Here is a 24,021-nt window from a genome sequence, read left to right as displayed (position 1 = left end):
GTGATCATTTAAAGAAATACTTACATGATAATGTGCAGCAGGTGGTGCTGCAGTCTGAGGAGCAGACTGGTCTCTTCTGCAGCATTTCTTCCAGCACTTCATGTTACGAGTGAACCAACAACACAACAGACCTCCTAACAAGAAGGCTACACTGATGTAAACTAACAATAAGGGAGGAGGAGGAGGATCTGAAAGAGCAAAGAGATGTTGGAGAGTGGGAGACAGGATCTGTGTTAGTTGGGATCAGCAGTGGATTTCCTCCCATAAGAAAAAACACAAACACTTTTTCTCACCGTCTTCTTGCTTTTCTTTCATCTCCAAGTGTGCAACCAAGACCAGGTCGCCTTTCTTGTCTCTGAACTCAAAAGTGCCAGAGTCTTTGATTTCCAAAACAACTATTTTTATGCCTGCACTCAGTATCTCCAATCTCCAGTCGAACCAGTCTTCCAGTTGCTTAAGGCCATCCTTGATCAGTGTTATATTGTTAGTTGTCCCTTTAGGCTGAAAATTCACAAGCCATGTGCCGTTGTCCCACGGATATTCAATGATCAGGTATTCGTCCACATGTTTAGTATAGTGTCTGACGTCTTCTGTGAGTGACAAAGGTTGGATAGATTGTAAAAACACGTTTAATCTGGTACATGGCAGTTTATAATCTCATGTGTGGCTTCTGCTATGCTCCTGAAATCACCTTTTACATTGCGATGTGTCCTGGACAGCAAAGTGTTGTCTTTCTGCCCGATGTTGTAGAAGCCATCTTCTGACTGTGGGCCGTTTTCAACTTGCCAGAAATTTTGGTCCACCTGTCCTCTGCGTACACGTTTGACCTGAGGATTGATACGATTCCACAGGACCACTGGTGGATTCAGACTGTTTAGGGGAGCGCTCTCCAGGATTTCAGCTTTTTCAGGCAAAGAGAGGCTCCTTGTTTCCCCGTAATATGTTTCAACCTCCTCGGCACAATCTGAAAACACCCAGTAAATAAATGTAAAAACTAAAACATTGCTGATGTACACTACCGGTCAAAAGTTTTAGAACTCCCAATTTTCCCATTTTTTATTGAAATTCAAGTAGTTCAATTCCACTGAATAGCTTCAAATGGTACAGAAGTAAGTGGTGAACTACTATAGGTTTAAAAAAAAAAAAAGGTTACACAAACTGAAATATAATGTACATTTCAGAATTACACAAAAATTCCTTTTTCAAGGAAAAAGAAATGGGTTAAAAAATTAAAGCTGTTCTGTAGCAGTGGAGGTTGATCAAGCCTTGAAAGTTGGTGCTACCAAATCCTACAGATGTCCCAACTTTTTTTGATTACTTACGACCCCCTCTGTCGGCATAAAAGTAGTGTTGGAACACATTGTGGCACTACACCCTCCAGAACATTGTTTGAACAGTATTGTACTGCAGAAAGTAGCATGTTGCTGTAGAAATGGTGAGGAAAATGCAATTACCAATAGAAGAGAGACAGACCATCATAACACTTAGAAATGTAGATCTTTCCTACAGAGAAATTGTGAAGAAAGTCAAGGTGTCAGTGAGTACAGTTTCCTTCACCATTAAACAACAGAAACTCTGACAGGAAGAGGACTGGAAGATTCAAAGCCACAACAGAATCAGAAGACAAGTTTCTGAGAGTCAACAGCTTGGTGATAGGAGCTCACAGGACAACAGCTTCAAGCACAACTTAATAGAGGTCATAGTAAGAAGTCTCAGTTTCAGCTGTGAGGAGAAGACTTGGAGTTGCAGGTTTGACAGGTGGAGTTGCAGAAAGAAAGCCATTGCTCAGATGTCATAATAAGAAAAAGAGGCTTGGATGGGCAGATTATTGCATCAGATGAGGTTGACACACACAGGTTATCATGCAATGTTACATGACCTGTTATTTTTAGCAATGTAAAGACGCTTATTTAGTGTCCATTTAAAATGATAAACTGAAGCAACTTGAGACCTGATAACATTTAAGCTATAAATATTATGTTCATTAAACTATTGTATAAAAGCTGCAGATGCTCTATAAACTATTACTGTATACTGTGACCTTTGTGTTTTAAATGCTCGTCATTAACGTCCATCCATCCTTTCTCTATACACCGCTTTATCCTCACTAGGGTCGCGGGGGGTGCTGGAGCCTATCCCAGCTGACTTGGGCGAAGGCAGGGGACACCCTGGACAGGTCACCAGTCTGTCACAGGGCTACATATACAGACAGACAATCATACTCATATTCACGCCTACGGGCAATTCAGAGTAACCAATTAACCTCAACATATTTTTGGACTGTGAGAGGAAGCCGGAGTACCCAGAGAAAACCCACGCATGCACAGGGAGAACAGAAAGATCCCAGGTCCACCCTGGGATTTGAACCGGGGATCTTCTTGCTGCAAGGCGAAAGTGCTAACCACTACAGCACTGTGCAGCCCTCATCATTAATGTGACAGATCAAATGTGATACACTTTCTTTAAACATCAGTGTAAATGATTCTCACCCAAAACCTTCAGCGTGAAAGTCGAGTATTGATGCTGTCCAGGGGGTTCGATCATGTAAACCCCCTCATCTCTATATCTCAGATCTGTCAAAGTTGCTGAGGAATGGGAAATTTCGATGCGTGGTTCTATTGCCTGAAAGGTGGAAAATACAAAACCATTTACTTATCATAAAGAGTTAACTCTGTGTCTGTCGGCATGGAACTTATAATAGTTATATTGACATGTATGTATATTAGCCAATGAAAAGGAATTTCTGACTGTTTGATTCACTATAAAAGCTGTTGCAGTTGTTCTTCTCCTTTCAGAATCTCTATGAACTCTGTATTCTCCATACCGTACATGATATTAAATCTGCCAACAACCCAGCAAAGTGTTTTGTGTTCTCCGAGTTTGATGATGTAGCAAATTTCCACGACATTTCCAATTAATCAAAGAGGTGACAAGAAACTTGTTGTATTAACTGTTGCATCTCTACACAGCAATAATGATCCCAGTATAAACCAGAACACCAGAAACTGCTCACCATCCCGTTATCCATCACTGTTCTCATGGGTCCCCCTCGACTGGGCATCAAGATCACTGGTCCTTTGTATAAAGGAGGGATAACTTCCGGCGGTAACGAAAAACTCTTGCCATAGCAGACTTCATGTACGTCAGCAGATGAGCCTTCGATCAGAAAGATACAAGACAAGGAGAGACAGGTGGAGGGAATATTATGATCAGCCAGACACAAGCATCTAAGAACATGTAAGCAATTTCCATAAAGCTGATACTGACCGGTAAAGGAGATGTAAATGTATGAAAGTGCTAAATGTCCAAAAAATATTAAGAACAGTTTCATAAATATGTACACCTCTGACTTCATAAACAAAATCAGCAGAAATACAGACACTTTGTATTCTTCTTACAGCCCCTCAAGGGTTCAAAACAGCATGCAACATTATTTCCATATGACTCTACAACAAAATACACACGTGGACAAAATTGTTGGTACCCCTCAGTTAAAGAAGGAAAAACCCACAATTCTCACTGAAATCACTTGAAACTCACAAAAGTAACAATAAATAAAAATTTATTGAAAATTAAATAATCAAAAACAGCCATTACTTTTGAATTGTTGATTAACATAATTATTTAAAAAAACAAACTAATGAAACAGGCCTGGACAAAAATGATGGTACCTCTATAAAAGATTGAAAACTATTTGACCAGAGTGACATGATTAACTCAAGTGTGTCATTTAATTGACATCACAGGCGTTTCCAAACTCATAATCAGCCAGTCTGCGTATTTAAAGGGAGACAAGTAGTCACCCTGCTGTTTGGTGAAAAGGTGTGTACCACACTGAACATGGACAACAGAAAGCGAAGGAGAGAATTGTCCCAGGACATCCGAAAAAAAATTATAGACAAACATCTTAAAGGTAAAGGCTATAAGACCATCTCTAAACAGCTTGAAGTTCCTGTGACAACAGTGGCTCATATTATTCAGAAGTTCAAGACCCACGGGACAGTAGCCAACCTCCCTGGACGTGGCCGCAAGAGGAAAATTGATGACAAATTGAAGAGACGGATCGTTGGAATTGTATCCAAAGAGCCCAGAGCAACCTCCAAAGAAATTAAAGGTGAACTCCAAGGCCAAGGTACATCAGTGTCAGATCGCACCATTCGTCGTTGTTTGAGCCAAAGTGGACTTCATGGGAGACGACCAAGGAGGACACCACTGCTGAAAAAAACTCATAAAAAAGCGAGACTGGAATTTGCAAAAATGCATGTTGACAAGCCACAAAGCTTCTGGGAGAATGTCCTTTGGACAGATGAGACCAAACTGGAGCTTTTTGGTAAGGCACATCAACTCTATGTTCATAGACTCAAAAACCAAGCATACGAAGAAAAGAACACTGTCCCTACGGTGAAACATGGAGGAGGCTCAGTAATGTTTTGGGGCTGCTTTGCTGCATCTGGCACAGGGTGTCTTGAAAGTGTGCAAGGTACGATGAAATCTGAAGACTATCAAGGCATTCTGGAGAGAAATGTGCTGCCTAGTGTCAGAAAGCTTGGTCTCAGTCGCAGGTCATGGGTCTTCCAACAGGACAACGATCCAAAACACACAGCCAAAAACACCCAAGAATGGCTGAGAGAAAAGCGTTGGACTATTCTAAAGTGGCCTTCTATGAGCCCAGATCTGAATCCCATTGAACATATGTGGAAGGAGCTGAAACATGCCATTTGGAGAAGACACCCATCAAACCTGAGACAACTGGAGCTGTTTGCTCATGAGGAGTGGGCCAAAATACCTGTTGACAGCTGCAGAACGCTCATTGACAAATACAGAAATCGTTTAATTGCAGTGATTGCCTCAAAAGGTTGTGCAACAAAATATTAAGTTATGGGTACCATCATTTTTGTCCAGCCCTATTTCATTAGTTTGTTTTTTTAAATAATTGTGTTAATCAACAATTCAAAAGTGATGGCTGATTTTGATTATTTAATTTTCAATACATTTTTATTTATTGTTACTTTTGTGAGTTTCAAGTGATTTCAGTGAGAATTGTGGGTTTTTCCTTCTTTAACTGAGGGGTACCAACAATTTTGTCCACGTGTGTATAACTGTCTTTCCTCTTCCAGATCATCTGTTCTCTTACAGTTTTTAATGTACAATAACATCATGTTAACACTGGTCTTTCCCTGCTGATTTTTTTATATAGCATATCAACAAAACAATTATCACTCAACAAAATGTTTTGTAATTTTGCCATTTTTATATTTTCAAAATGTCATTTCCTCAACATAATGTGTTGCATGTGTAGAATTAATAGGCTCCAGCACCCCCCGTGACCCTTACAGGACAAAGAGGTGAGGATAAAGCGGTGTATAGAGAATGGATGGATGGATGTGTAGAATTATAAGGCTTGTTTCATGCATTTTGGAAGAACATGGTCTCATTTAACCACTATAGAGAAATTCAAACTAAATTATTAATGGTGATGGTTTGTTGTGTAGACTGGAGCTCATTCAGTTTCAATGAAATGTTGAACAGCTACCATATAACACTCACACAGAGGGGGATTGGACACTCTGGAGGGCCGGTTTTGGCACGCAGGCCACATTTGACAGCCCTGATGTAGACAGACCTAAACTAAGGGAAGTGAAGTCTGCAGAATTTCTAATGTTTGTCTGGGTTCTTTTGTGACCACCTGGATAAGACGTTGCACTCTTAGGGAAATCTTGAAGGCCGACCACTCCTGTTAATGTTCGCCTCTGTTCCATGTTTTCTCCAAAGCGGCTCTCACCGTGGTTCACTGGAGTCCCAGAGCCTTAGCAATGACTTTTTAAGCCTCTAGACTTATAAGTGTAATCTTTTCTTGAATTTCTTTAGAACCGTCATGCCCTCCACCTCCTCTGCTTAGTGGCAGCCCTCCCTCTAACATTTTCCCTCCTCCTTCTCCTGTCCCCCCTTTTCTTTCTCCCTAGGTGGGAGTGAACGAGGTGTGTGTGTGGAATATGTACAGGTGTTGCTCACTGGACTATCACCTGATCATGGACACTTGCAGCGAGGAGGGGCTCACATGTAACTCATCTCCTGACTAAAAAAAAAGGCTGAGCTCAGGCCACCACTCGACGCCGCACTGTTGAAAGACTCCAGTCTGTGAATCTTGGGCAACGTTCTGAACTGTCTCCTTCATGACATCAGTTCCCATAATCCTGTTCTCTCTCCAGTGTGCTCTGTATTTGCACTATCTTTGTAATAAATCTTTTTTATTGTAGTATAGTTTAGTATTGTTAATCCACTTCTCCGCTGTGACCTTGCTGTGTGCGCCTGAGTGTCTGACCACGTGTGACAAAAACGTGGCATCGTGCTGCTTTTTGAGACTCTTTAGCGACTTGCCAGACAGGTTCTATTCAGTGATGTTTAAATCAAACAAGTCACGTGGGTGTGGCAGGTGAAATTTAACCCACTTGCCAAATGAATTCGGTCATTTGGCAGCTTGGTAGCTAAGGATGAAGCTACTTTTTCACAAAGGGCAAGATGGCACTAAGCAGCATTTTTCCTTCAAAAAAATATAATCAGCATTTTAAAACTGCATTTTCTGTTTTTCTTGGGTTATCTTTTCCTCATCTTTAAATTTATTTGATATGAAAACGTAACAAAATCTACTTAAACAGAAGATACTTTCCCCAGCACTGTATATTTCACTAAATTGAGTTAATTCAATATAAATTAGTTAATGTATAGCTGCATATAAAGTTCAATTCTGCATTTGTTTATTAGTGTTTGGAGTTCTAATGCTTTTTTAGACTCATTTATTTCCTAATGAGACACATCTGATCAAACGCTCCAGACATTCATGATTTACATGGCTGGTTGTGGATGTAGTTTTTTGCATTTTCTGTTTAATTTGAAGCAATAATTAAAGTTCACAGCAGCAAACTGCACATTTTACTGCACAATACTATTTAAAAGAAAGTAATAAAATAAATGTTTAATCTCAATGGAACTTCCTGGTTAATTAAAGGTAAATAAATAAAGCTTATCTGCATCAGAGACCAGATGAAGACAGCTGTTGGAGTTGTACTGAGCCTTTGTGTGCAGCAGAGACGATTTAACATGATCACACTTTATCTCAAATACTGTCACACCTCCAGTGCTGTGTCTGAATGTGTGAATGAGCTCTACTCACCAGAGAAGAGAGTAGAAACCGTCAACAGCAGCAGCAGCAGCATCATGTCCAGCAGAGGGCTCAGCACTGTGGTTGTCCTGTTACTGCAGTCACAACGTTGTGTAGTAAAAGATCAATTTCAGGTCACACAAGTCAGTTAACTTGTGATGTTAGAAAACCCTCAAAAAGTCTATCAAAACAGGCTCTGTTCTTCTAATGGTGCCTGAAGTGTGATTACTGACCGAAGCATCCAAATCAACTGACACCACTCCAAACTCAGGCAGAAATCTGGATATCCAGCTCAAATCGTGAGTAATGTTTCAAAATAACAGCAGAAATCTCACTCTACGTACCAAGCACGCCTTCCTGGCACTGATCTGATCGGGGTTGTCAGTTGGTGGTCCGGACTAGACAAAAATGAAGTGGGCGAGGCTTCACCGTTGTGCGCTTTTATTGCGTAAAGGTGCCAGAGGGGAAGTTCCCGTTATGGTCCGAGCAGGCGTAAACCAGAGCCCTCGAGATAGTAAGAGTTGCGACACTCATGCTCTCGCAGCGGGGCGGTCACGTGGTTCACGTAAGCTTAAATAGTTCCAAACAGGCAGCGCTGTCATTTCCTTCTATGGGACTGAGAGCGGTGATTTCACGGTAAAAAAAGGAATAAAATCACACCTCCAAGTACTTGTTTGATTATTAATTCATTGGAGTATGTATGTAAATGTCAGTTTTACATTTTGAGCCGTAAGGTGACATATTAAAGACACTTTTGGGGTTTTGGAGGGAATGTTTCACATTCGTGTTAGCATGGAAAATCGACTTTTACACAGAAATGTAAGATGATTGAAGATGTTAATTTTTGCCCAGCTGGATTATTGTATTTCCAGACAATGTCTATATTTCTCTGATTCACTTACACGCAGTCTGGGAGTTATTGAAAAGCAGAGTAACAACAGTCCATTCAGCAGATAGTGTCCAGCCACTTCTGATGAGGCAGGAGTTGACTCACTATAACCATTTTAAGACATGCACAAAATATATATTCAAGAATAGCAACTCATTATGCTTTGATGAATGAAATAGTATGTTTTATTGACAATGGGAGAAACAATGAGGGTCTTCGTGTCTTCAGTGAGGGCTCTCGGGATGGGAGACGCCAGTGTTTACAAATAGTGACGTCACGAAGTCACGTGATTACGGCGCTGGTTGGCAAGAGGAACCTGAGGAACAATGGCTGATGATAGCAATGCGAACTATCCTTTCGTGAAATTGTCCGATTATGCTCAATCCTTATCACCTGAGGCCCGACAAATATACGTGAGTAAGCTGAGATATCAGGGAAACGGTAAAACCTTGCCAGATCCCTACAATTTGAAGACTGAGTGGGTTGACGATCCTTCATTGTGGCCGGACATTTCCTTCACCGACATTTATTTTTAACTGATTGACACCGATGGGCAGTTCACCCACCCAAAAATATATAATTATGAATTAAAAATAATATATCTTCTGTTAATCTTCAACAAGATGTCAAAGAAACGTCAAGAAGTTGCTGTATTTTTTGTCTGCAGTATGGCTTCTATGGAACAGTAACAGACCCACAGCATTGGTGATCGAAAATAGGACAATTCTAAAAAACGGTCGCTAGACGCATACGGAAACAAATATGGTTACAAATAGGAGGCTGCTGGCTTAAGGAGATGTTATTGAATATGCTTCATTCGACTTTAGTATACTTTCATCGCCTAAAAAGCGATCGGTAACACATGACAACACTGAACCAAACCGAAAGTGGAGAGATCGCTTCACACGAAGGATGCGACACTAAATCAATATCTTTTGGTAAATAAGCTCAAAGTTAGACATACTAAACATGCTAAACTGTTGAATAGTTTACCTGAAGAAAAGTGGGAGCCACAAACACGATCTCTGCTGCTTACTGGGGTACAATTTTTCTTGTTGATGGCTGAAGCCACCGCCATCTTCTCTCTCCTGACATCGGTATTCGGTGAAATTTCAAGCCTGATCCCTTCTCAAAACGCTTCGTACAACCAACAAGTACACCCGCTATTACCACTGTGGTAAATACATGTGCAATTTCATTCATGAAAAGCGATAACTTTACGTATTTGTTTCAAACCCGATACCGTTCTCGTAGCAAGCCGTTATGTTACTGCCGGTTCTTGCCAACCAGTAGCAGTCTTGTACCACGTGACCATAGCAAATGACGACACGCTGGCGTCTCCCATACTGGTGGATAGATAGATACAATAGATATTAATAAATATATTTGTTAAATACTTACAAGTATAAGTTTATGCATTATAAAGGGTCTCATATAAAGGACGTAGTCTTGACAATTAAAAAGAGGTAGCGATGTAGCTAGGTAGCTTTCAAAGAAGAGCTAACAAGCACATGGCAATGCCTGAAAGTCGGTCATCTGCCAATATTCACAAATACAGATAAATGTATGCACCACAAAGGGCTTCTGATATAATATAAAGACGTTAAAATTAAAAAGAGGTAGCGACTCATCAACTATTAATCCGTCAATATATCCCAGGAGATAACTTCACAGCTAACAGCAGAGTCGAGCTAAAAAAAGTAGCAGAAATTCGGTTGTCTACCAAGATAAAAAATATATATAATTACGCTGTGCAAATACAAATAAAGCTCAGCATATGCATCATAAAGAGCCTCTGATAAAATATAGACAGTTGACAATTCAAAAGAGGTAGGCATTTCATCAACTTACCTCCACATATACTCAACAACCTGCAGTGCAAATGAACGGTGGCTATCACTGTCGAAGCGGTGCTTGGAACTAAACAAGCCTCCACAACCCGGAAATAGACCGAAAGAAAGCGTACAACGGCACCCTATGGGAGTGTCGCAACTCTTACTATCTCTAGGGCTCTGGCGTAAACTAACCGTGACGTCACCCGTTGGTTTCAAACACTAGATTTATTTTATTTTTTATTTATTTTTTTGGTTCGTCACTGTCTTTTGTTTTTTTTATTAACAGTTTCAAAATTTACAAACATTTTGGCTTATTTGGTTTTACATTATAAACAAAAACAAAATTGCGGTTTGCAAGGCACAAATAAAATAAAACAAGCAAAATAAAGACACACACATACACCCACGCACACACCCACACACACGCGCAACATTGTATGTTAGAGGTCTTCAAATATTTGTACATTTTCAAGTGCTTGCATCAGAAAAAGAGCATTTTTACATAACATTAGTTTCAAAGATTTTACATAGTTATCTTGCATTTGTCTCTTGAAAACTGTGAAAATGGGCTTTACCTTACGCCATTTACAAGTATGGATAAAAATTTTTGCCAACAGTAGTATACTATTTATCACAATTTTAGTTTCAGAGTCTTTCTGTAAAAGGCCAAAGACAACAATGTCCCAGTCCAAAGCGTTCTGTAGCTGGATTTTTGAAGACAACCAGTCCCAGAGGTCTTCCCAGAATGTCTTTGTATAAATGCATTGGTAAAAAAGATGTTCAGTGGTTTCAATGTCGTTTTCACAAAATACACAGTTGTTTTGTTCAATATTAAATCTCTTTTTCAGCAGTTCACTGGAGGGATAAATTCTATTTAGTATTTTAAAATGTATTTCTTTTGTTTTAGGACTAACAGGAAGTTTTAAGTATTCAGTTCTAATCATTTTAATTTCAGCTTCAGAAAATTTTTGGATGATTGAATTTTTGTTTGGTTTTATAGGAAATAATTGATTATTTAGAGATTTTCTAAGACATTTGTTTGGTATATTTTTTTCAAAAAATTTTGTTCAAATATTTGTAGAGTTGAGAGATTAGGCAGGTTTCAAACACTCGATGGCTCATGAGCGCTGTCAGCCTATGGGGAGCGACGTCGCCACATGGCGGCCATCTTGGGACAGGGCTGCTCGATCACTCATAACATTAAAGTCAATGGAGCATGGATTTTAAAATCACTGTAGATTGCTCAATTTTTAACCGATTTTAGAACAGCTTGGTTTGTTATAAACGTCAGAGATGTACTTCTTTTACTGCTTACATAAGAATAATTAAAACCATTGAATTCATATAATAATGAACACAGATATAATCTTTTTTCAGCATAAATGGATGTAAATGTAATTTTATTATTTAGCACTGCACTTCTTTATTACTATCAGCTTTCTAATGCACAGATAAAAACAAAGCTCAATCAAAATCAATGCACAACAAACAGAGATGCTGTCTCTTCTTTTCATGAACCTGGTGCCTACATTACCCACAATGCATTTCGGCTGTAGGCTAACTAATCCAGGCATAGATGTATACAAACAATAAGTTTAAGGTCTCAATCAAAGTCTCTTAACAAGCAAATAAATACAACCACAACCACAAAGAATGTAATTTCGCCTAAAGATTCGGTTCTCAAAAAACGTTGGTCTCAGGAAAACCTAATAATTGAAAATCAGATTGTGAGTAACACCATCTTCAATGTGAGTAGCCAGGCAGAAAAGGCACACAACTATGCCGCATTTTTCAAAACGAAAAGCTGCGATTTCGGAATTGAGCCCGAATCATAGCCACGTTAATAAGGTTTGTAATAAACTAAACCGTTTGTAAATCAATCAAGAATTGAGCGAGTTGTGAGTGTTAAAGTGAGGAGATCATCCACCTTACCATTGACTACAGTACAGTGCGCCAGAGCAGTCCCCTGTCCTAAGATGGCCGCCAAGTGACGACGCCGCAGACTCCGTCTTGAGACATCTAGTGTTTGTATATATCTATGGTTTCAACCAATGACGTATATATAGAGCTCTCTCTTGGTTTCAACGGCGAGAAAATTAAGCCCGGATTTTGCTACTTCCTGGTCGCCGTTTTGGATTTTTTGGAGCCAGTGACGTAAAAACCGTCATCAAACAGACTGGACCGGAGAGCAACTCGGGGCAGGATTGGCTGAGAACTCTCTTATCCCGCCCACGTTTTACCGCAGAGGCTTCTGTTGCTGTCTATCAAGTATCGCCACGCCCCCTGGCTCCGCCAACTTTAACGATTTATTTAAAATTCAGTATTGATTTATTTTAAGATCGGCCACCTGATCTCTCATTTTGACCATGAAAACTAACAGGAAAAAAATCCTGAGCTGTAGAAAATCAATCTATCAAATTTTATTTTTTCCAAAAATGAATTGGGGTCTATGGAGCAAAAGCTTTTTGGAGCCAACCCGAGCGGACGGCGGGATATTGCAAGTTTTTGACACTTCCGGATTGGCTTCAATTCTGGAGCCAGATGCTACGTCCACTATATATACAGTCTATGGGTCCGAGCAGCACTCGACAGCGCGTCGGCTCATTTTGGGATGCAAGGAATTCTTGTTCTCCCACAAGAATCGCATTTTTGATGACATAAACGTGCTGAAAACCTCATGAAAGTGTGGATGCATATCAGAACTGGCAAAGAAAAAAAGATTTCATGGAACTTGCACCTGTGTGTGACAAAATGACTTCATAGGGTCCCTTGCAACATTTGTAACATCTAATATGGGCAGGATGTTTAACCCACATCTACATTTGGTAGTCATATGTAGCACATCGGGCGCACAAAACAAGCCAATGGCAGCTATATCCTAAACCCAGCAGGAAGTTAACTTAGAGAGTTTTGCTGATTTTTGGTCTTTTTTAAGAGCTTAATACTCAAAGGGGGTAACTCCAAGACACCTCAAATGTAGATAAATATACGACAGGTTTGAATATTGAAAAGCAATCTCAATCTTCCGCAAAAGTCAAAGGGTGTGGCCATGGCAGCTCCCTGAACTCAGATGACCTGTACATGCTCCAGTCTGCCTCAGGCTTTATATGTTTGATCAAAGTCCTTCCCATACGCATCCTTATGTCAACATCCATTCACAGTTATAGTGCTATCTGCCGGCAACAATAAAACTCTTTGATATCACCGTTAGCTAAATTAACCTCAAAGCAGCGGCAAAAGGCCTGAGACGTCGATGATGACTCATCTGGAAAACTGTGAGTTGTCCTCAAAGGTCATATCTGTGGGGACGCAGTGCATTTCCACGCCTCACTGTGAATACTGAAGTGTTTATATCTCATGTGATCCAATCTGGCCCAGTTCTCATATGCTGTACAAGAGTCCAGGTCTGAACACATCCATGTTCTAAAATTGAGTCATAGTTGTAGCTTCAACTATTGGTTAAAAGGAAGTTGCAGCCATTGTATAAGAAACTTTATGCTATAATCGTTGAGACTGGTCAGCTAAGCCTCAACTCTTGGAAGTTTCTGCCACTCATCGAGGTGTGCCTCGTTACGACCTGTGTGGGTGTGTGAGGGCCCTTTCAAAACTGCTTGCAGCTTTCATTGATTCTGTGGCTGCTGGTTTGATCGTACACATTTTCAAAAATTTATTTAACCTTTATTTATACAGGTAAACCCGCTGAGACACAGAGTTTCATTCTCAAGAGAAATCCGTCCTCATATAACCTAACAAAGTAACACTGAGTCACTGCCAAACAACACTAAGGGACCTGTACTAGACAAACATACAGTAACTATGCAATATAACAGTGAGCTACAGAAACACAGGTTCAACACGGAACACAACAAAATGGATGTGCAAAAGCACCAGGCAAAAAAGTTAAAGAGTAAAAACAGTACAAACAAGTTTAAAGAGATGATATTTCCAAAGTATTTAAGAGATGCTTAAACCCCCCAAGGGAATCAAGTCGGACAGCTTTAGACTCTGCTGTAGCGAGGAAGAAAAGTATATTTTGCTGAGCTCTGTGCAGACTGAGAGTACGTTGAGAGTAATGAAGTCTTGGGAATGTGGCTGAACTGTTTACATGACATGTAGGAGGATAAATATGTGAGCAGCTGACCAAGGAGGGATTTGTAAATGAAACGATGCCAGTGGAGAAGTCTGAAAATGGACAGTGATGACCAGTTACCAAGAAGCAAAAAGTGCAGCAGTGGTGTGTTTGAGGCTTACATTAACACCTGTTATAAATGTAAATGCTACATGATAAACAGCATCCAACAGTTTAAGAGAGTGGGTGGAGGCATTCATGTTAACAATATCAACAAAATCAAGTACATGCAGGAAAGTAGCAGCAACAAATCGTTTTACTGGCATTAGAAGAAAAACAGAATTTATATCTGAAAAACAATTTTAATTTAACCTTCTTTAAAATATTTTTTCAATGTGGGGTTTAAAAAAGAGGCTTTTATTAATTGTGATACAGAAATAAAGTGACAGAATGCAAAGAGTGCAGTGTGAAGTCCAGGACAGAATATTTATCTGCAGAGAAAGTTTCATTTCTTGATTCAGCATCTGTCCTCTGTCATGTTTCTTTAAATTCCTCAGTATATCTTAGGTTTCTATCCTTTAAGAGTATCGACTTAGTGACTGCTTTTTCGCTGTATTTACATACAGGGGAATGAATAAATAAATAAATAAATAAATAAATAACGCTACAAAATGACGCACTTTGCGTAGGAGGCGCTGAGAATACAAACCGAGCGCCGCAGCCGCAGCAACAGAGGAGGGGTCAGTGCGCATGCGCGGTCTGCGGAGGACGAGAATATCCTCTTATGTCCATCCGCAGAAACACCAACAAAACATCCAGCGGTGGACGCGTTTTCCACGCATGCTGCAGGTGAGCTCACGTTAAAATGCGTCGCCGATTGTGTAATCGTGTACTGATTATCGATCATGGAGCGCTTGATAGGCCGCTGCGGTGCTGTACGTGTTGCTGGGAGGCGGTGGAAACATGCTGGACACCTGAGAGGAGGTGACTTCAGTTTATCTTGGATGACAGCGCTGATGATTTGTGGACGTGTCCGCGCAGGCTGCAGTGTTTGGCTCTGCACAGACGCTCACATCACCTCGGCTGCCTCTTGTGCAGCTTGTTGAGTGATGATGGAGGGTGGGGATGAATGATAATGATGTTTACTGATGAGACAATCTGCTGTCTTTCCCAGGAGAAGATGTCCTCCTGGGTCCTGCTCACTGCACTGTGCACCCTCCCTCTGGCTGCAGGTACGTTTAGATGCCTTCAGTCTTCATACTTTGCAACTTGTGCCTTATTATTCAATCATTTACTTGTGCTTTATATAACAAGTGGCCATTAAATCAGGAGCCTATGTTAGTTAATCACATAAAATATGCATAATCTGTAAAATCTGCTGTTTAAATGTGCATTAGTCCATTAATTCAATTCAATTTACATCATATGTCATCACAATTCACTTCACATTCTAAGGTTAAAACTTAGCAAAAAAAACACAGAGGAAGCCAAAAAGTTTCCTAAAAGCGTCACTTAGCAACAGCGGGGAGTAGAACCAGGCTCAGGGAGTCCATCTGCCTGGACTGGTTGGGATTAGGGTGTGGAGGAGAGAGAACAGATGGAGAACAGAAAACAGAATGATAAACACTTTGGAGATCAGTGATGTGCAGCTCCAGTTCCAGAGGAAACCTGCAGAGAGGATAAAACACACCAGAGAGAGTGTGAGAAAATGCTAAATTAGTGACATGTAATGGTGGCAAATGAATGTATGGAAAGAGAAAAAGGTGGGAGGAAAGTAGAGTCGAGGTGCTCAGTGCATCAGGGGAGGCCTATAGCAGTATAACTAACTATAGGTTTTACCAATTCAGTTTTATTTATGTAGCATAGAGTCATAACATATGTCATATCTTTTGTCAAGATCCCACAAGGCCTAAAAATATGAATTATGGTCTCGTGAGCCGCAGCTCTTTTCCAGAAAGTCAGATGTCAAAACGTTCATTGGAGGATCTGTATTCTCGCAAAACAAAGTCAGTCAAAAAAAAACAGCAAAAAGACAGTTCAGATTTGTCATTCAATTGATTTTAAACAAATGAATTCTTTGTTGTTTTTGGATTTCTGAAGTGCTGCCTTTTCCCGTTTCTGATTGTGGGCATTACTAACTCAACTGAAGGTCATTAAATAAAAGAACAGAATATGGACAGTGGAATTTATTTTTCAGCCCTGAAACATTAACAATCACTCAGCAAATATAAATCTAAATTTAAAAGAGATCAAAAATATATATAAATATTACATTTGCTTAGTTGTTTTTAAAGCTTTAGCTTATAAAAACAGTGTATTACATGTGTACAGAGTAACAGTAATTTCTACGATGGCACTTGTAATAAAGAATTGAAAAGGTGAAAGAAATCACAAATCTAAATCCTGACTTCAAATATGAATCAATTTTTGCTTTGCAGCTCTTAAATCCTTACAAATTTGACAGTAAACTCTATTAGAAAGTGTTGCCTCATCTACAGTGATGTCTTGCTCTCTATATGGTGCAGCCTTGTGTTTAAATAACTAAACATGTTAATTATACTCTGCCCACAGGTTGGGAGTTACTCGGTGAGTCAACAGTCACATTTCATCCTCCACTTAGAAAACATACAGTGATCTGTTGAGAGGTTTCTGACATTTTTTTTTTTTTTTTTTTTTGTTTACTCAACAGGTGAAAGAGAGAAAGTCCAGACAGTGTGTGTTGGCAAGGAGTTCCGTCTGCCGGTGGACTCGACATCTAGAATTGTGACTTTTACTCCAGACGATGAGGGACCGAGACGTGTCCTGCTGGAGAAAACCACTGTGGGTGCCAGTGTGTCGGTGCTCGTTTTGTTGTGTTTGTTTGTTTGTTGTGTTGCTTAACTCTGTTTACTGCACAACTGTAGGTACAAGACCCGCGGTTTGAGTGGACCAGAGACAAGACGTTGGTCCTCAAAGAAGTGACTCACAGCGATCAGGGACTTTATGCCAACAAACTGTCCATTGGATTCACCTACGAGACTGTCCATCTCATTGTTTCAGGTGTGATAGTCTCTTATTTTGACGCACCAGCATTTCAACGTCTCCATCCCTTCACTCTTTGATCATCTTTATCTGATTGTCGCTTGTATTTATATCACTTAATTTAACACAAGTGCAAATACAAGTAGAACATTATGCTTGAGCAAAAGTGCATAAATAGTATCAGAAAAACATACCTAAAGTATCAAAAGTGAAATATATATCATTATATGAGACTTATTTATAAGACTGTTGACTAATGTATCATCACAGATGTATATGAAAGCAGAATTTTGCTGTTTTAGCTGGTGTGAGATTTATTTGCTTCATAAACATTTAGATCGTTTAGTCCCGGTGTTACCAACCTTAGGGTCACACAATATGTCTGAAGGATTCTGAGATGACAGAAGAATGAACTTACAAAGAAAAATAATTTCATTTAATTAATTTAATTCTTTGTGAAGGGTCAAAGGTGAAAAAGGTTTGGAGATCTTCAACAGTGTGATGTGTGTTTTTTATATACGGTACTATTTTTGCTCTTTATAAAGTATTTAATAGCAGCTGGCAAATATATGTAGTGGATAAAAAGTGCAATAACCTCTGAAATGGGTGAAGTATAGTTAATTTTAAATACTCACTGATATTGCTTTAGAGTTGTACTTGACTTTCAGCCCTTCAAAATATATCCATTACTTCTCTATCCTGTTTCAGAATGTATCAAGCCGTATCGCAGGAACTACGGCGAGAACTTCGAACACAACATCCCTGAAAATGGCACCCTGCTGGAGTTTTCTCCTCGAGGTGCTCCACCTGAGTCCATGCCGGTTGTTCTGTGGAACCTGACCGACCCTGAAACCAGCATCGCGGGTCGAGGGCGGCTGCTGCGAGGAGGGAAGGTCTGGGTGGCAGAAAGGGTCACGCAAGCAGATCAAGGCAATTACACGATGAGAGACGACTCGGGGAAGGTGTTGTCTCGCAGCACCCTCGCCGTCCGCGGTGAGCAGAGGCCCAGCACGAGTTTTCAGAAGCTGGCTGATGAATTTCTTAAACTTTAGCGTCCTGTGAGTTCTGATCATTTAATTTGATCTTTTCTCTTTCCTGTGGTGCCCTCTCCTACCTCCACATTTCCTTCATTGTCCTTCACTCTTTGTTCATGATTCTGCACATGGATGCAGGGCACTCCTTTAACGTGACACGCTTCACCAAAGAGTCTCTAACCCTGCCATTATTTCTTCCTGTCCTGCATGCCCATCTCATTTTTACTCCCTCACGATATCCCAACGAATCCTCCCTTGGCCCCTTCGACCCCAGACCCCCGCGTGGCCCCGTACAGCTGATCCGCGAGGGCCAGATAACGGACCACGACATGCGCTACAGAGGCATCATCTCCCTGAGCAGGAACGGATCCATCACCGAGGTTGTCATAGCAAGACTGACCTCCAGGCACGATGGGCTGTATGAAATCAGAGATGGGAATGGAAACCTGGTGTCCTCCACCTTCTTGCAGGTGATCGGTGAGTTTGCACCACGTTTTTGCTGCCATCTAAATTCTTTGTGTCACAGTCGCCGCTCGTCCTTATATCTGCGTCTATAATCTCTCCAGATAAAAGAGGGGGAACTTGGCGAGCGCTCTTCAAGTCCATCACTGTTCCCTCCGGCATGTTTGTGTCACTGGCTGGTTTCATCCTGTTCATGAAGCGGTACCCAAACTGCAGCCTCTCACAGATCATCGCTGGCTTCAGAACAAACCGAACGCCACCAGCCAACCCTGCAAGAGTAAACATCCAGGTGAGGAAACCATGAGAAGCAGGTTACGTGAACACTGCTGTTTCTTAGATAGATAGATAGATAGATAGATAGATAGATAGATAGATAGATAGATAGATAGATAGATAGAAAACTCTCTTTGTATGTTATATTTAGATTCAGATCCCGAAATCTGTCTTTTTTATGTTAATAAGCAAAGGCCAAAAAAACTCACTCTCTTTGTTTTTCTGTCCAGAGCACATTATTCTGAAGGATTTGGTCGGTTCCTGTATGTTTCCTGACGAATTGTAGTTTTTCTTTTTGCATAACAAACCCTTTTTCATGCTGTACCTCATGTGAATGTAACATTTTTTTGACACTAGCAGTTATGAAAGTTAACTGCAGATGCTGTGATGACATTTTGGACACTCAAAAGCACAACTTTTCTTGAAGACCTTAGTGAGCTACTTTTGGGCACCTCAAGCCTCAATAGCAGAGAGAACAGCAGATTGTTGATGTCAAAGGTTTAAATAAGACGGATTTCGCTCGTCAGTCCCTAAACAGGCTCTATTGTCTGGCACTTTATGTCGAACCTTCAAGTATAACTCTATGGATCTGAAGATGTGATGAACGTGTGCTAAAGCTTCAAAAAGTAATACATGTGCTCCGGTTGAGAGGTTCGAAGAAAAAAATGTGTACAGCAATCTACATGATGTCGTCTTGTTTTTGCCCTGGATTCTCTTTGAGTGTAGATGTTCGTGTGTGTTTCCATTTGCAGGACTACAGTCAGTCCTATCACCAGCCCTCAGGCTACTACACTCCCCCACAGCAGCCTGGAACACCAAGAAAATGGACCCCAAGAGCCAGTCCTGCTCACACTGTAAGGCTGATTAACTGAATCAAATAAGTGCAAAATAGGTTTGAACTGTTCAGTTGAATTCAGTCTCTGTGCTTTTATTTGTTTTTCCAGAGTTACTCTCCTGTTAGGGAAGGAACTCCAAGAGCAGAGAACCAAGAAGTGCTCAGACTGACAGCTGAGAGCTCACCCGGTCATAATTTAGCTGCTGAGGTAACAAAGTAGCTGCTGCACTCTAGCTGTGAGTATCTGCATAACAACGACTAAATTGTGTTTTATACAAATGTCTTCATTCCTTTCTAGCGGGACCAATTAAATGAGGAAGACAGAAGGATTTCCTTTTCTGTACCTGGGGCTTCAGACTGCCTCCACTCCTCCGATGGCTGCGTCCAATTCCAGATTGTGAAAGATGGAGATGAGGAAAGATGGAGCAAATCGCAAGAATTCTTTTCCACACTGCCACTGGACACGGACTCGTCTGAATCCTGCAGTGTTTACACGTCAAAGAAACTGAACTTCTTATAAAAAGGAGAATTGGGGCCGGAACAATGAAGCATAATGTGTGGAGAAGTCAAGAAAAGAAAGACCCCACCTGCGCCTTTTGCACAGTTTCAACGGTTTGATATGAGAATAACTTGTGATACTTTTGTGTAATTTTTCTGAAGCATGAGTTGAGCATTAACCTTCCTGTGTGATATTCTACTGGCTGATGGTGCTCCTGAAATCTCCTGCTGTTACCTACCTCCAGACCCTCAGGACCAACATGATCTGCACTGTATTTGCTGACTGTCAGTACTTGTGTGTATTTTTTTGTGTGTACTATGATCTCTAGGGCTACGTAGAAATTAGAATTGTGGTACTAAAGTTTGCAAAGAGAATTTTTACGTACTGTACAGCAATATAGAGTTAACTGAAGTACTCGCCTGTCCTACTGGCCATTCCTAACTGCTACAATGTCATGTTATGTGTCTGTTCTGCAGATTAATAATATTTGCAGGTGTAGAGTGTTTACCTTCGAGGTTAGTAATAGTTATGTTTCACTAAATACTGCAATAGCCTGTTAATCTGTAAACTTTGTGTAGAGGAGAATATCTTTCCACCAAATCTTTCCATTTGCGAAAAAGTTGGACTGCTGCTTGTGATAGCTTTTTGCAATATTGACATGTCATCTCTTAAACAATAAAACTTCTCTTTAGCTCACATCTTAGACGATTCCTGCAATATTCTGCATGTTTGATGTGTGCATTTGTTTGGACCTAAAGAGGAAGTATATAACAAGAAAAGCACTCAGACAGAACAGTACTCCGCCAAAGCTGCTCAGTCGTTTCATCATTTTCAACAGATAAGTCGGCAGCGGTCGATTTGTAGTCGGGTCGCAATCATGTGATCGTCAGCAGTGTTCACTTGTTGTCATAGTTACAGTGACGCCGTGCTGCCACCTGCAATGATACAGAAATCTTTAACGGTTCCGTGGATCCAGACCATAAGTTGTATCACTGCCAAAATCTAATCAGTGGGCCATTGTCAGTTCTGACTTTCCCTAAAAATTTCATCCAAATCTGTTAATCCGTTTTTGAGTATTGTTGCTAACACACAAACAGACGGACAAACGTACGCCAGTCGTCACATACTCTGCTGTGTTCCTTGGCGGAGTAAATATCAACGGAAAGTAACAATTAAAAGAGACAGTTCAAATCCTACAGATTTTCCTTATTTATGTTTTTGGATTTTATCTTAAGATAACTCTATACTCACGTTTAAGAAGATTCATATGCAGTATGCTTTATTGGCATGAATATCAGGTCAACAATGCTGCCAAGGCATCTAGGATGGTGTAATTTAAAAAATAGGGGGGGAAATGAGATGAGAAAGTAAAATAATTTTTAAAAATGTCAAAATAATGAAAAGAGTAAGAAAATGGCAAAACAAAAGAAAGAAAACAATGTAAATGTGCGATGTGTGCCATATATTTATTATGCTCTGTCAAGATAATGGTCGTATTCAGTGATGCTTAATAATGTGTCCCTTAGTTTGTGACATGCAGTCACTTAATATGCAGCTGCTGTGTGTCTCTTTAGTAACACAATGGTACTTTTTATTCTTGTCTAGGCCTGTTAGGATAAAAGTAACAAATCAAAATTTTTTTAAGTATTCTTGATTTATATGATTGTATTTGTCACATTTAAAGAGGGTGTGCATCTCTGTCTTTAACTCATCTGTTATGCAGTAACCATGAATTTTCTTCTGTTGGCATCCAGGACTTCTTTTGTCGTCCTTTTTCTGTAGCTTTAATCTGGTCATTAAGTCTGTATTTGGTCAGAGTCTGTCTCTGCTTTACATTTCATGGTTTAGGACCAGATAACAATGAAGTTTTTTTGTTTGTTTGTCTCCAATGTTCCAAACAAGTATCTTTTCCTAATGTGAAAACCACAAGCAATGGTCAAAAACTCTTCATCTTTGATTAATCTCTCTTCATCTCATCTCTGTTCCTGTATGTTCTTTGGCAAACTGTGGTTTTGCTCTTGTGTTCTTTTTGGACAGCAAAATGTTTTTCATTACATGACTGCCATGTAGGGTACATTTTTGTAATCCCTTTTTGATTGCAGACAGATGCATTCGGAGACCAGCAGTTATCAGGTTACAGAAATTATCTGTAGATCCTGTGAAGAGATTCTGGGCACTCAAAGGCATCCACAGCCTTTTTATTCTGAAGGCCTTAGAGAGCTGTTCAAGGCTGGGCATGATGACACTTCACATCTGAATAGCAAAGAAAACACCAAAGTAAAAAAATCAGTGGATTGTAGCCTAAGTCTGTCCTGCATTGATTGGTTGGTGATTTTATTTTAATTTCTATGAACCTACAGGGGGCTGCACAGTGGTGTACGTGGTTAGCACTTTGCCTTGCAGCAAGAAGATCCCTGGTTTGAATCCCAGGGTGGGCCTAGGATCTTTCTGCATGGAGTTTGCATGTTCTCCCTGTGCATCCATGGGTTTTCTCCTGGTACTCTGGCTTCCTCCCACAGTCCAAAAATATGCTGAGGTTAATTGATTACTCTAAATTGCCCGTAGGTGTGATTGTGTCTGTCTGTAGCCCTGCGACAGACTGGCGACCTGTCCAGGGTGTCCCCTGGGATAGACTCCAGCACCCCCCACGACCCTAATGAGGATAAAGCGGTGTATAGAGGATCGATGGATGGATGGATGAACCTACAGGATTCTGCATGCAGGATTTCTGCTGGATGTACGTCCATGACTGATGACTGTAGTCATCATTTTCATGACCAAAGTGATGTATTTTAGGTTATTGTTTTCAAAAAAGTGACTGCTGTCTGTCATCCTTACATCTCTGCATTATTTTACCTGCTCTGTCCCATAGCCTGTAGCCAATCTGGCTGTTTCTATTGATAGAGATAGCTCTAAAGGACTATTCAACTCATATATGCAGTTTTTTTTCTACAAAAGAATGGTTGCACTTAAATTGCCACTGAAACATTATTAGTAGATGAAAATGTCTTGACTCCATTCATGAGTGTTATGTTATGTTATGAAGGTTAAACCTATAGGGTAGTTGCCAAAAAAATATTTATTGATTTTGAATTTTAAAAAATGCAGCCATAAATCATGGTGATTACAGACTAAACCTGGCCATGAGACATATAAAACACATCAAAACAACACTAGAAGTGCCTGTAAGGATTAAGCTACAAGTGAAAACATTTCTTTGGTCACAAATATACAGTTTCACGAAACATTCAAATTTCACAACAACCAAGGACATAAACTTCATCGTATGAGCACTTTTCAACGCAATAATACAATGCAGTAACTTTATTTATCCCCGAAGGACAATTCAATAGAATAGGATTCAATATTTCAATAATTTAGGATTGTGTATCCACATAAAAGCGGCTGTTGTTTATACTAGTAGTGTGTGGATGTATATATAGTGACAGTCAATAGAAACTTGTAGGGGGGTTGTAATTATTCATTGTGGATTTACTGATGATCTAGTGCCCTGGTAGTTGAGATAATGATGAGTTGTCATTTTGTCATGATTCATTGCACATGGGTTGGTCACTTTGCAAAAGTGAACCAAATACACACCAAGCAATACTCAGTGAGTATCTGCACAATTTGAGAATGGGTTTTGAAGGCCTATATAAAGACCCAAAAAAGGCCACCATTGTTAGTCCAGTGAACAGCATCATGCTGCGTCTATCACATGAACAACGTCTCCGGGCACTGGGTATGGTGGAGGCCGGTTTGAGCTACAGTGATGTAGCCAGGCGTATGGGCTGTTCCCAACTGGCAATCAGAAGCCTGGTCCAAAGCATGCGCCCACGGATTGCTGCCTGCATCGAAGCAAATGGAGGCCATACTCGGTATTGACTGTTCTGACTTTGTGTTTGGCAGGTGCCGTTTTCTTTTGTGAAATTCTTTATTTTGAAA

The 24,021-nt window shown here is 40.3% G+C and overlaps 2 protein-coding genes across 11 annotated transcripts in view; one reads left to right on the top strand and one right to left on the bottom strand.

Annotated features, from left to right (window-relative positions):
* Nucleotides 1–10,107, bottom strand: part of LOC110965024 (uncharacterized) — a 51,802-nt gene extending 41,695 nt beyond the window's left edge. Inside the window, exons 1-7 of one of the 10 annotated variants that reach the window (XM_051954663.1) lie at nt 9,900–10,107; nt 7,172–7,254; nt 3,014–3,156; nt 2,490–2,622; nt 692–964; nt 294–590; nt 25–188 (exon numbers count right to left, since the gene is read on the bottom strand). In XM_051954663.1, the coding sequence (XP_051810623.1) occupies nt 25–188; nt 294–590; nt 692–964; nt 2,490–2,622; nt 3,014–3,156; nt 7,172–7,254; nt 9,900–9,907 (1,101 nt within the window). In that variant the 5' untranslated portion in view covers nt 9,908–10,107. Of the gene's footprint in view, nt 1–24; nt 189–293; nt 591–691; nt 965–2,489; nt 2,623–3,013; nt 3,157–7,171; nt 7,255–7,392; nt 8,826–9,899 lie in introns of those variants that run through there. The other 9 variants (XM_051954668.1, XM_051954664.1, XM_051954665.1 and 6 more) reach the window with 9 other exon arrangements.
* A 4,567-nt stretch (nt 10,108–14,674) lies between these two features.
* LOC110965020 (uncharacterized) lies at nt 14,675–20,772 on the top strand. Its single transcript, XM_022213906.2, has 11 exons — nt 14,675–14,801; nt 15,127–15,184; nt 16,524–16,538; nt 16,642–16,772; nt 16,856–16,991; nt 17,682–17,966; nt 18,146–18,484; nt 18,574–18,758; nt 19,495–19,596; nt 19,687–19,785; nt 19,876–20,772. The coding sequence occupies exons 1-11, from the start codon at nt 14,703–14,705 to the stop codon at nt 20,095–20,097; spliced, it is 1,671 nt and encodes a 556-aa protein (XP_022069598.1). The 5' UTR covers nt 14,675–14,702; the 3' UTR covers nt 20,098–20,772.
* Nucleotides 20,773–24,021: the final 3,249 nt, after the last annotated feature.

This window comes from Acanthochromis polyacanthus, chromosome 10 (genome assembly GCF_021347895.1).
Source record: "Acanthochromis polyacanthus isolate Apoly-LR-REF ecotype Palm Island chromosome 10, KAUST_Apoly_ChrSc, whole genome shotgun sequence".
NCBI lineage: Eukaryota > Metazoa > Chordata > Actinopteri > Pomacentridae > Acanthochromis > Acanthochromis polyacanthus.
Note: the sequence above shows the minus strand (reverse complement) of the source record. Positions and strands in the feature narration are given on the sequence as shown.

What these genes read in the sequence shown, in the direction of transcription:
- LOC110965020 (XM_022213906.2), top strand. Translation starts at nt 14,703, where the DNA reads ATGCGCGGTCTGCGGAGGACGAGAATATCCTCTTATGTCCATCCGCAG. An exon ending in TGTCCATCTCATTGTTTCAG is followed by an intron (nt 16,992 to 17,681) that starts GTGTGATAGTCT and finishes ATCCTGTTTCAG; the next exon opens with AATGTATCAAGCCGTATCGC. An exon ending in CAGCACCCTCGCCGTCCGCG is followed by an intron (nt 17,967 to 18,145) that starts GTGAGCAGAGGC and finishes ACATGGATGCAG; the next exon opens with GGCACTCCTTTAACGTGACA.